General features: G+C 40.9%; 1 protein-coding gene across 7 annotated transcripts in view; it reads right to left on the reverse strand.

Moving 5' to 3' along the window:
• Window positions 1–2,272: 2,272 nt before the first annotated feature.
• The window catches only part of LOC120722037 (zinc finger protein 516-like), a 50,211-nt gene continuing 40,177 nt past the window's right edge, over window positions 2,273–12,306 (reverse strand). For 6 of the 7 annotated variants that reach the window (XM_040012758.1, XM_040012753.1, XM_040012756.1 and 3 more), the window contains one exon: window positions 2,273–6,795. In XM_040012758.1, the coding sequence (XP_039868692.1) occupies window positions 6,599–6,795 (197 nt within the window). In that variant the 3' untranslated portion in view covers window positions 2,273–6,598. Of the gene's footprint in view, window positions 6,796–9,861; window positions 9,933–12,306 lie in introns of all 7 variants that reach the window. The other variant, XM_040012760.1, reaches the window with a different exon arrangement.

Below are 12,306 nucleotides of genomic sequence, written 5' to 3' on the forward strand. Positions count from 1 at the left end.
AAATGCTAAATTTTCATGTAACCCAGGCAACTAAACATTTACATCTGCAGTAAACTATATGCAGTTATTAAACAACCACCATCTGGTGTTGGCAAAAGAAATGCTGGAGTCGTTTTCTGAAATGAGAAAAATACGGGTGACTGAAAATTTATAAACACATCATGAAAAAATTCTGTGTAAAATTAACACACACCTCATGTAAAATATATTTAAAAAAAACAAAAAACAGAAGGCTGGTCTAATTTTACATATAGAATTGATGCTTGCACATAAACAGCCAGTGTAGTCACTTGATTGATACAGTGTAAGCCTCATTTTGTAGCATCTGTTCTATAAATGATCAGCACACATCATGCAACAGCATCAAAGAGCCCTGCAGGACGCAGTCTTCAAACTTTATCTGCCTGTCATGTCATTAGCCATTACTGGGTCCAAACACTCCTCAGGTTCCTAAAAGCAAACAAACACTAGGGCACCACTGTGAGTTATAAAACGGTCCACATTCTTTCAGTTCATTTGCATGACCAGTGTGGACATTTTTAAAATACTGTCATGCATTTTAAATATCCATGATTGACAAGGTTTGGTAAAGTTAGACATTATCTTCCTATTTTCCACCTAACAATGATATACTGAAGTCTGACTGAAGTACTTTTTAAAAATTTAAATGTAAACCTCTTTGTAATTTTGGACATCAACAAGGAAAACTAAATAACAGCAATATTTGGAGGATTAGTGAAGTGGGGCTAAGTGGCATATGATGTGCTAACTTGTGGGAAACTACAGAGCTATATTTAGGCTAATAGAAACCCTTTAGCACAGGGGAGACATAGGATGAGGGTGAGGAAGTAAAGTTCATGTTGAGCATGTCCGATGGGCAGAGGCCTATTGCAGGAAAAAGACTCGATAAATGGAGGAAACTTCAGCAGATGGAACGTCTGAGATGAGAACATCCACAACACGAGGTTAGTCACGAATATGTTGCTGTGTGTTTCGGATTACTCGCTATGAAAAAAATATTCTGTCCCTAAGCTTAACATCTACACTGAAAGTCAGCTATTCTTTTCTAAAGCCTTCAAATATTTGGCGTCTGGGACATAATGAACCCCTGGGCTATAGCGTGCACTGTGAGGCTTCAAAAACTTGTGAGGAACACGAGTTGTGTGAACAAAAAGCCGAAGATACCGGGGGCGACTTGTTTCTAATAAATAAAATAAGATGAAAGTATTGCAATGGCTTCAAACAACGCTGTAGACCAGCGACTGTAGGCCATATACAGCCCACTTTGATGTGTACCGGACCAGTAAAACTCCTCTTTCCATTAGTGTAAAGAAGTTTAACTTTACATTTTCAAACACGAGAAAAAGAAGTGCAACATCAACAATACAGCTCAGTTTTTCTACACAATAAAGAAATGCTGCTTTAGCTTAAACTTTAGGAAATAAATGTGTGAAATAATAGAAAAAGTTCTCTTCACTCAGTGCAGACTGTCCTGTAAAAGTAACATGGAAAAAAAATGCATTGATTGACAGAAAATATGTGTTTGTTTGTTTTTGCACACTATAAAACTGATAAATATCTACAGTAGATAGTGAAAAAATTATGTTATTCAATTAATTAATTGTTAATCTATTACTTATTACTATCAGGGAGGTCTTTATTAGAAAGAAAAGCTGCAAAACCTACAAAAATACAGTTAAAAGTATAAAATTTATGTCCTCATTCATATTTTCCAAAGCCGTCTGGTGGATCAGATTGGAGTCTTGTGCAACCAGAACTCAGGTTTGACACCCAGAAACAGGGCTGATATACGATCACTAAACAAGCGAATAGGTGTGTCGTTGAGATTAGCGTAACTGTCGAGCTGAAAGATCTTAATGTTCTGAGTCTACATATCCCCTCTGATTCTCATCTGACTGTTTAGCCTGTGGAAAAGCAATTTATGGCAGCAAGCTGTTCTTCACCGCATCATGATGTACATCGTGATGCTGCGTCACTGTAGCTGACAGTGACAGGAGTGATCGTGATGAGAATAATTCGTGTGATGGAAAATGAACAAACACAAAATGTTACCGTCAGTATTCAAAGACAACGGGCTGCACGGTTCTAGGTGAAATTCACACACAGGCGGCGCAAGTAACTGAGAAAAATGAAATCTTAAAAACTGTGAACGTGTGAAGCTTTTTCATCTAAACTTGGACTCGCTCAGTCACGCTGGCTGAGGTAAATTTAAAACAAACAAGTGAAAAAAAGATAAAACGGTGCCAACAGGTGTCATTTTGTGTGTCTTTATTGTGGACATGACATTACATCTTTTTGAAATGATGTACAAAAGTATAACAGAACTGAGAATGGCTCAGACGAGGTAGAGCTTTCACATCGGCTTGCTGGCTTGAAAACTACACAGTATAAAAACAACCCGGAAAAATCGAATTAAAACAAACACTCCTGTCTGCTTCTGTCCTCTTATCCTGTTTTGAAGTGATAATAAATACAGATATCAACCAAATACATCTGGAATAATAATGTCTTCTAAGGTAAATTAATCATCGAGTTCATAACAAATTAAAAAAAAAAAAATATGAATACGGACACAAATAATACAACTTAAGAGGCATGTAAAACAAACCCAACCAAAGAGAAAAAAGAAACACCTGCCAGCCCCTCTGGGAGGGCAAACCATGACTAGCTACTCAACAAATCCTACAGTTTAGCAAATAGACTAAAAACACACTTTTACATCTTTATGAAAAAATAAGCACTGCTGCGCCTAGCATTATCAAACCTCCCTTGAGGAAACGTAGCTAAAAAGCTGTACCACACAGCAGTCACAGAACAAATCATTTTGCATTCATATCTATAGAATCATTCTAACAAAATAAAAGCCCCAAAAAAGAAAAGAAACGAAAAGTGTTAGCCGGCACCGTTAAAAAGACATTCTCAAAGAAACCTTAGCTAGAACTGGACAAAATAAGAATGGTTAAAGCACTAACCTAGTCTAAGTGCACTAGTAATGCCATTTGGTTTCTACCGCTGTATATAAAGGGTTTGGTAAGAGTTTAAGAGATTAGAGATATACACTTTATATTACACTTACTCCTGCTTCATAGTTTTTCTAAGTCACACTTCGGAGTACAAATTCATAGCTGAGGAATTTATCTTAAAGGGACTTCTGTACAACATTGGTATTAGTACTACCCTACCTCAAAGGCTAGAGAATCCATTTCAAGTATTTTCACTAACCACACCTTCAACATACACGTTTGTGCATTATTAGTCCGATTCAAGCACACGATATTGTATGCATAACTAAACAACCCAATGGCATAACAACTGTTTCATCACACATTTGCGTAAAAACTACTGAGGTCTCAAAATAGATGGAAAATACAGTACTCTGTAAGCTCCGTCATCTACAACTGGTGTGAATTTTGAATCAGAGAAACCGACTGCTTTACTCTTCTTCAGAGTCTTGAGCTGCTTCGCTTTACTTCTCCTCTTCCCCTACATGCTGGGCATAGCGTATTCAATCCTGGGGGCTATTTTAAGGGTGAAGGACAAGTAAAACAAACAGCCCTGCTTGACATCAGCCAATAAATGTTAGCATGCTTTCATTACAGGAGGTAGGATAATATAGAAAGCATCAAGACGGAGGCTGTAGTACACGGGAAGTTTAGTCAACCTCTAATACAGTATAAAGAGGTTTGAAATGCACGCGCACACACTCACACACACACACACACACCTGTGTTAAGGCTGTGACAGCTCTACAATTCAATGTCTCCACCTTGTGTATTTACTCATAAACTCTCTGATAGGCTGACCTCCTCACCTCTGCCTACTCTTTCTCTGACCCCCTCGAATGCAAAGCGTCATATCACCATTCAAAGAATCAGACTGACAGCCCAGGGGATAGGCTCATTAGTCTGCTTAAATGTTCTGGTAACCTAATCAGCTCTGCATTGTCGGTCCAATAAACACACTGTTATACAGGATGGTGGATACGTTTCATTATGTGCCCACTTTATCTTTAAAATAAAACCATTAAAGGCACAGCTTTAAATCCTAACACGAGAAGATTAACATCACGGTCACGTCTGTCCACTAAGAATGGCCGGGGACTTGGTACGAAGACTGGGGACAGGAAGGAACGGCAGGCCCAGTCGTGATTTTGAACATTTGAACAAGTTTAAAAACGGTCACACTACTTTGCAAAGGGAAAAAAAAGAATGCACTTGCACTGCTGCTTTCTTCGGTTGTTAAGGCCCCATCATAGACGTCGAGTTGGTCGCTTGCTGTTACAGTGCATGTACCCGCTGAATAATAGGTGTCAGCCAGTAGCTCAACTACAGCACAAATAGGAGGTGATGTCAAAATCAGATGCAAAGAAATAGCTGTTTTTGTTTTGTTTATTTTTAAGTCTTATCCTTTCAGACATTTGCAAAATCTGTCTGTATAATCTCTGAGCTTCTGTGCCGACATATCGTTAAAACAGCGGTAAAATCCAACAGGATGCTGTCTCCAATCCAGCTGCGGCGGCAGCTGCACAACATTCCAGGTTTCAGAAACTTGGAGGCGCATACGGGCAGGAACGAAGGCTTGCAACAGTGGATGCGATGTCAATTTGGCGTCAACTCTGCGTTCGTCAGGCGCCGCTTGACGGGTATAATGGGGCCCTTAGATGGTATTCAGCCTGCCTATGGGTTTTGAATCAACAAGGGGGTAAAAGGTGGCATTAGGGGCCAAATATTCTCCTACTTCCTGGCTGCAGTGTTAATACCAACATGCTTAGTGCATGAGCTATTTACAAGGCTCCTTATCACAGTTTTGCATTTTTGTGTAATGTAGCCCATCGTTACCTATGTTACTTCCTTAACATCCTTTATCAGTCTTGCAACTCAAACCATTTCCTCTCAAAAAATATATTCAAAAAACTGAAGTTGACTCATTAAGCAAAGGACTATCATTCAATCGAAAACGTTCAATCGACAGGCGGCCGGTAATTTTGTGTCATTTTTCTGTATGACTGTTTGTTGCCGGTGACGTGCTCATGCCGAGTTGTTGGGCACAAGATGCATTTATTTTTTAAAAATCTACGCATCATGGTGGATTCCAGATAGAAAACAGACAGCATAAATGTTCAGCCATTACCGTTTATGTAAGGCAAAAGATTTATGCTTTCTAAATCCAGCATAAGATGACATCATGAAATTTTTAAGCGCGGTCAAAAGTTCAGAACTGCTCTTTAGCAATGGAAAAATCTTAGGACGTATCTCTTCCCCCTAACATGATCAGCACCGTATTTTTCTTTGCAATCTGGAGCCGACTTCTTCCTGCCACTTTCTTCCTGCTTTAGTGGAGTCCGCCTCATTTAAAGCCCAAATAGTCTGAGATGGTGACACTCTAATATGAACGAGTTACTGAGGAAAACTCCACTCAGTCCCTTCCTTTTAAATGGACAATAATTGAAGGGCCATAAAAAATGGTATGCTCATTTATATTGCCTTTTTTATGAGCATACATCTCCATTACTGTTCCCTCTCTTTTTTGTCCCTTTCTTATCCTACCTCTCTCCATCTTTCCCTCTCTTTCTAATCACAAGCTCTAGAATGGTCACCGCACTCCCACCATTACACTGTCGACTGAAGGGGAGTGAGTTTAGCACACCTAAACACGCACACACACACACACACACACACGCACACACACACACACGCTGACAGAAAGATGCAAGTCTTCTGAGTCAGAGCCCACAGGAGACAAACTTGCTATGTGCCAGCTGGTTGTCGATGAACCGTAGAGCTTCTTTCTTCTCTTGCTGTGTGTTGATGGTCAGTGTCCTGAGAAATGCACAAAATCTCACGTACAATAAAGCTTAAAAGAACAAAAAAAATAAACAATTTAAAAAAAAAAGGTTTGTGGGGGCATCTACAGCAGCCATGCAATGCCACAGTCCTCGATCACAATGCCAGCAGTTGCATCTGAGTTCAGTTTCTCTCCTCAATTACTTTCCTTCTCCTGTAAAGCAGCTGGCAGCAACTTTACTTGTTGGTACCTCCAAAAATGGCAGCAAGAGGCAACTCATCGAATTTTCAGGGCTCCCGTGATCAGAAATCATTTAAAGGTCACAAGCCAACCTTCGTGATAAAGAAGACCCAATGAAGCAAAAGACTGAATGTTGGTGAGTCCAGCCTCCCTGCCAAAGAGAAACTTTGCAATTCACTCTTCACTTCTTCTATGGTGAGACGTGTGCACACCTGACCCACGCAGCTTCTTAAAGCAGATTTCCATCAGGTGTCATTTCTATTAAAAAGACTTTTTCTGCTCCGGGCCGTCTTTGTGATTTTGAAATTTTCTAGCACAATTTGAACACGCTTTTTTACAGTAAAAAAAAACAACAACAACAAAAACACTACAATAACCTTCAATGTAGAAAATTCTACATCATTAAAGGGTGACGGTGAAGAGGAAAGGCTCAAAAAGTGAACTGTTAGTCGTAGGTTCTTGTGTCTAGATCTGTGAATTTCAGGAACGGTGACAGGGCTTTGGGATTGTGTAAGAAGCTGGTCCAGGTTGTGATCAGATCAGCTGAAGGTGTTTACTGTTGCTGTTGTGGGTTTGGTGGGTGTTTGGCAGCCGGTCCTCCTCGCTCCCCCTGGCTCAGTAACAAGCTCCTCCTGTCTTGGTACTGGCTGTTGTCAAAAGGCATATGGTGGACACTCTGGACATGTGTCTTTAAGTTCCCTTTCTGAGAGGCTCGGTATGGGCAGAGTTGGCAACAGAATGGCCTTTCCCCTGAGGAACACACACACAAAGTTGAAAGGTCATATGGCGGCCAGAGGTGACACCGTACACAGAATTTAGAGAGGACAGGGATGTTTAAATATACGAGACAAAAATGATGCAAAGCATAGATGAGGCTTGCTGCAGTGGGAATGGAAAAAGAAGGGGAGGAGGCCAGAGAACACAAGCAAACATAAGCAAAGACACATGGTGGCATTCAGCTAGAAGTACCGAAACACTCTGTAGGTTAAGTGAAGCCTTTATATTTATTAATTTATTTTTTTTACATCTATTTTCACTTAAAAAGTTCTCTATCCTGACCCAGATGGAGTAACTGTTCCTCGCCCTTTCCTGCCATCTGGAGAAGAGTGCCACACATCCCCCTGTCCAAAGAGTCCTACTTTTGTCTCCATGCGTTTCTCCATCACCTGGGCCACCCAGCGGCCCCCTACACAAACAGACCCCCTCTCAAACACACTCTGTGCGCACCCTATACTCTCCCTTCTAATTAGAATGACCTACAATGGCGCAGACACCTCTGAAAAAACAAAACTAAATAAATAAATAAAAATAAGCAACGCACACCTGAACAAAACAAATGAGCGTGCCATTTAATTGCACCTAATTATCATTTTGATAAATGGAAGAATATCAAAGCGGGAAAACAAATGACTCCCCGTGCCCCTCCCGCACCCCTTCTCCCAGAAGAAGAAACAGGGAAATATAGCTGTTATCATACATCATCAGAAACGCAACGGTGAGAAAAGGAAGGGGGGAGTGGGGGGCTGGTGTAAGACAGAAAGCGAGAGAGATAAAAAACAAAAAAGTATAATTAATCACACCGAACCCCCCCCCCCCCCCCCACCCCCCCTTCAAAACCCCCAAAAACAGCTGCAAAGATGGTGAGGGTGAGACGTGCGGGGGAAGCGAAAACCTCCGCGACACCGTCCTGCGAGGGAAAACATCACTGACAGGACCGGTGCACTACATTATACTAAAGGTTATCGGCACCGTAAAGCAGCGTCAACACTACATTTAATTGGACCCCTCTGCAGCGCCCGCTCCCATCACTCACAGCGTGTGTGTTAAATCTGAGTTCACATGGGCGTGTGTGATGTGCTTGATTAATTATGATGGAGGTGCCGCGTGTACAGCCCGGGTCTCTCCGAATGTCAAAGCAGAGTAGCTTTAGCCCAATGTTCCCACTGACCCCAATCCTTACTCATCCTTTCTGCAATTTTTAAAGTTTGTTAATTACTTGTGTTCAGTTTCATTTCCACACAATCCTCTTGGTTCTTGTTGTATTTACACCTGCTCATAAACAAAGATGTTATAGTACACTGTATGTGAAAGGTGAAAGTAGGAGATACTGTGATGTTGCCCACTGGTTTGTGGACTCCCTTTTTGAAATGATTTTTGAGACCCGATACAAGAAGCTATGAGTGGCTTTGACTGTAAATCTGATGGTACTGCAGATGCATTCCCCGCTTTATTGTTTTTTTATTTATTAAAAATAAATTTTTAAAAAAGTAAATAACTAAAATTTATTAAATAAGTCTTGAAACTAGCAATTCAGACTGTTGAGTCTTCAGGAAAAGACTAACAGGAATCATAAAACAAGTCAGAAATATGGACATTTTCTCACTGAGTTTTATACAATTTCACTACTTTTTTGCAACCACAAGAGTTGCCCTCTGCTGGCCATTAACAGAAATGCATGATTAAGGCATTATCACATTTTTATATATAGTCTTTGAATAGTTGAGTATATTGGCATTTAAGATTTATTATTTCTATGCAAACCCAAGCTTTTTGCTGTCCTCTTGCCATGCGTACGATCTCAACCTCTTAGTCTCTCGACAAAAACTGCCATGTTACCGCTGTTAACTCCAGTTAACAGCATCAGTTAGTTTACAGTGTCAGTTAGGAAATCAGGATGAATAAAAGCAGTAAAGTTACATCTGCTGACATGATAACAGATGGTTTTTAGTGCTAGAAATTCGTTTATGCTCAAAATACCTGCTAACAGATATTACTAGGAATGATCATTTTCCTGAATTGTAGCTGCTTGAAGATTTATAAAGTTTGAATTGTAGCAAATGAAGCAATTTTGTACATTAGAATCTACATGCTGTCATTTTGCAATTGCAACACGCTGATGAGCCCATGTGAATGTGTCGAATGTACAGTGAAATTCCGATAAACTGCAAATCCCAAAGCCCGTCTGGCACTGCAGCAAAGCAGCAACTGCCCTTTGAGTTCAAATGCATACAGGAAAACACCTAAATTCAATATTTTAGGTGAAAGAAGTGTCAAAGTATGGGTACGGTTAGCCAAAATGCCAGGCAGAGCTATTCACCCTCTACACATGGATGCAGATTTAACTGTATATGTCTGAATGTGTCAGATCAGAGCCTGCACATCCTTTCCAGTGTGATGAGGAAAAAGGGGGATGTGATATTTGTAATGACAATGTGGGGGGAAAAAATGCATCTCATGACAAGTAAAAAGCATGCGCTGTTCTTTAACCAATAATGCTTCTGCCTGATTTAGATAGCTGCGGGGGAATCTACGTTGTAACTTACAATGTAACTGGAAATCCTTTTTAACCCTATGCAGTTCCACATCATTCAGTCATTGCGGGCTCTTTCGATCTCATGTGTAGTTACATTTCTCGGTAGATGCACATCAGGTTACGGCGTAGTTTTCCCATAGACATCTAAATCAGGCGTTAGTTTGAAGTATCCCAGCCTTTTAGTGTAATTGAGCAAACCTCATTGTTTTCAAAGCAAAAGTGAAGCTCGTCAATGAGACAACTGTGAATACACACTCTTACGTGAGGTGTGATCCAGCAGCATGTGAGAATGCCAGGTGTTAATGCCATGTGCAGAGGGCGCCACATGTGAATGTTAAACATGAACAAAAAAAACAAAACAAAAACACACACACACACACACACACACAAAGGCTGGGAAGCTGAGTGACTGACACAGACACACATGCAGAGGTGAGACAGTAACATTAAGAAACATGCGGGAGCGATGAGCGAGCCCAGTGATTAGCCATTGTGCCACATACTTGTTTGGGAGCTTCAGAAGCGGTGGTGTGAGCGTCAGTACCTCTGTGGAGTCCGTTAAAATCAAACCCAACTGTGGGGGGAGAAGGAGGATTGGGTGGGTGGGGGGGAGAGGAAGAGGAGGAGGAAGGAAGGGGGAGGGAGGATTTGGTTAAACGCTCTACCAGATCCACACAAGCATATTTTTTTTTTGGTCTACCACCACCACGCAAACAAAAAGCATTTTGACACCAGCACCCTTGTTAATAGAGGGGAGCTGGCAGTGATGATGGTGATGATGATGATGACGACGACGATGGTGGTGGTGGTGATGATGGTGATGGAATCTGGTGGAGGCGAGTCGGTGATTTAATATGACGCATGTTAATAGAGGCCTCGGGGTGGCTGGCCTTTTCTGTGCGTGTGCACGTCCATGCTGAAGACAACTGTCGGTGACAACATTAATTACAGCCCCTGTGAGTGTTTACAGAGCCTGTGCATGGGCGTGTGTGTGTGTGTGTGTGTGTGTGTGTGTGTGTGTGTGTGTGTGTGTGTGTGTGTGTGTGTGTGTGTGTTTACAATAGAGCTTGGAGGGAAGCTGAGCTCTGCATCACTTACCATTTGGCCTCTGTCACTTAGAATCACTGGCTGTGCCACATATCATTCACACTCTCTATAAAGAAGCTACTTATCTCACTGTCTACTGTGATCACCGCTGGCCCGGCTGATGGACATGAAGGACAGGAGAGGGAAAGGAAAAGAAGAAGAGGAGGAAGGAGGAGGAGGCAGGAAATCAGGCAGCCAAGGAGAAGAGAGTATGCGAGGACAAAAAATAAAAGTGAAAATTAAAAAGAAAGAGAGGAAGGGAGAAGGAGGAGAGGGAAAGAATGTGAGGAAGAAACAAGAGAGAAAAGAACCAGAAATCAAAGAGGGGGGAGGAGAGTGGGGGAGTCTATGGATAAAGGAAAAGCAGGGATAGGGAGAAAGGCAAAATGAGACAGACAGAGGAGATAAAAAGACCATAAAGGTGACAAGATGGGGAGACAAAAAGGAAAATAACTGAAGTGAGAAAGAAGACAAAGGATCTAGGAAATGAAATGAAAGGGAAAGTAAGGAGGGGAATGAAAAGCAGAGGGAATAAGTGAAAGTAGAGGAAGAGCCGGAGTGTCTGAATCAAGCGGTTTAGTGAATGGCACTGGGATGCATGCAAATGGATTCGTAAGGCTGGCGTGGACAAATGCTGTTCTGCTTCATTAGAATGCACAATTCCATCTCTCTAATTGACATGTAATTAATAATGTATACAATTTGTCACAGGTCAGTATCCGGAGCAAATCATGTTTCAGTTTAAAAAATAGAGACAGCTGCCCAGCCCAGGGCGGGGAAGGACTCACAGACCGGTTGTCACACTCAACTGAACAAAAAGATCTGTTTTGATTTATTTTGCAGAATGCCGGGACGGAGCGGACGTACGGGGAGCCTGATGATGAAATATTGTTGAGAATGTGAATCCCTGTGCATATATCCTCTATATCTCATGTCGGCGTTGCTGGGTGGATAGATCTGTGTGCGCACAGGTGGTACAGGAATGAGTGACTGGTGAGAGAGGGGCTAGAAACTGGGAACATCTAATACTGCAGGAATAGCAAGTAGCTAAATAAAGTTGTACATGTTAAAGTAGAGCTCTGGACTTCCTTCCCTCGTTTCCCCCCCTTATTTCATATCTTTTGCATTTTGGGTAATTTAATGGTTTCTGTGACTGATGTTTTTGCACCTTGACTACTATACCATTTATCCTCTTTGAGTTGCTCTGTATAACTTTAGAAAGTCATAGCAGAGAACTTTTCAAACAATAATCTTTGGTTTAGGGTTTGGACATCCAGAGCTTTATTTGATATCTTAAAAATAATTAATATTTCTAACTGTGCTCAGTGGTTTAAATGATATTACATTTGTTATAAGCTTGGTTTTTTTATTTTAGAGAAAACAATCACATTTTCTGTTTACTTGTGTAAAAAAAAAAAAAAATGGTGCTCATGTCGTAATGTGACAAACATTCAGCAGAATAATGTATTGTATATTTTGCTTGCTGCAGTCCAGGGTTGTCACGATACTAGATTTTCACACTCAGTACTGACATAGAAAACTACAGAAACAAAATGGTGTGTATATGTGATGAATATTTTAAGACTGTAATGCAAAAAAGCACAAAAAAAGACAATATGTTTTAGAACCACTGCTAATCACATAAATTTGGTACTGTAGGCTGTCACTGCTTCTCTGTAGTTTCTGGCAGAACTTTATCAGCTTCAGTCTGGGATTTTAAGACTTTTTAGACACAAATAATTGTGTTATCCTGTCACTATCTATTAATATTACAGACAGGCAGGAGTGATAACATTTTTTGCCTAACTCACACATTAATATTATCATTTTATCATCAGCCATAGGCCCCAGCCGCTGCCTTA

This window comes from Simochromis diagramma, unplaced genomic scaffold (assembly GCF_900408965.1).
Source record: "Simochromis diagramma unplaced genomic scaffold, fSimDia1.1 OVJJ01000618.1, whole genome shotgun sequence".
NCBI lineage: Eukaryota > Metazoa > Chordata > Actinopteri > Cichliformes > Cichlidae > Simochromis > Simochromis diagramma.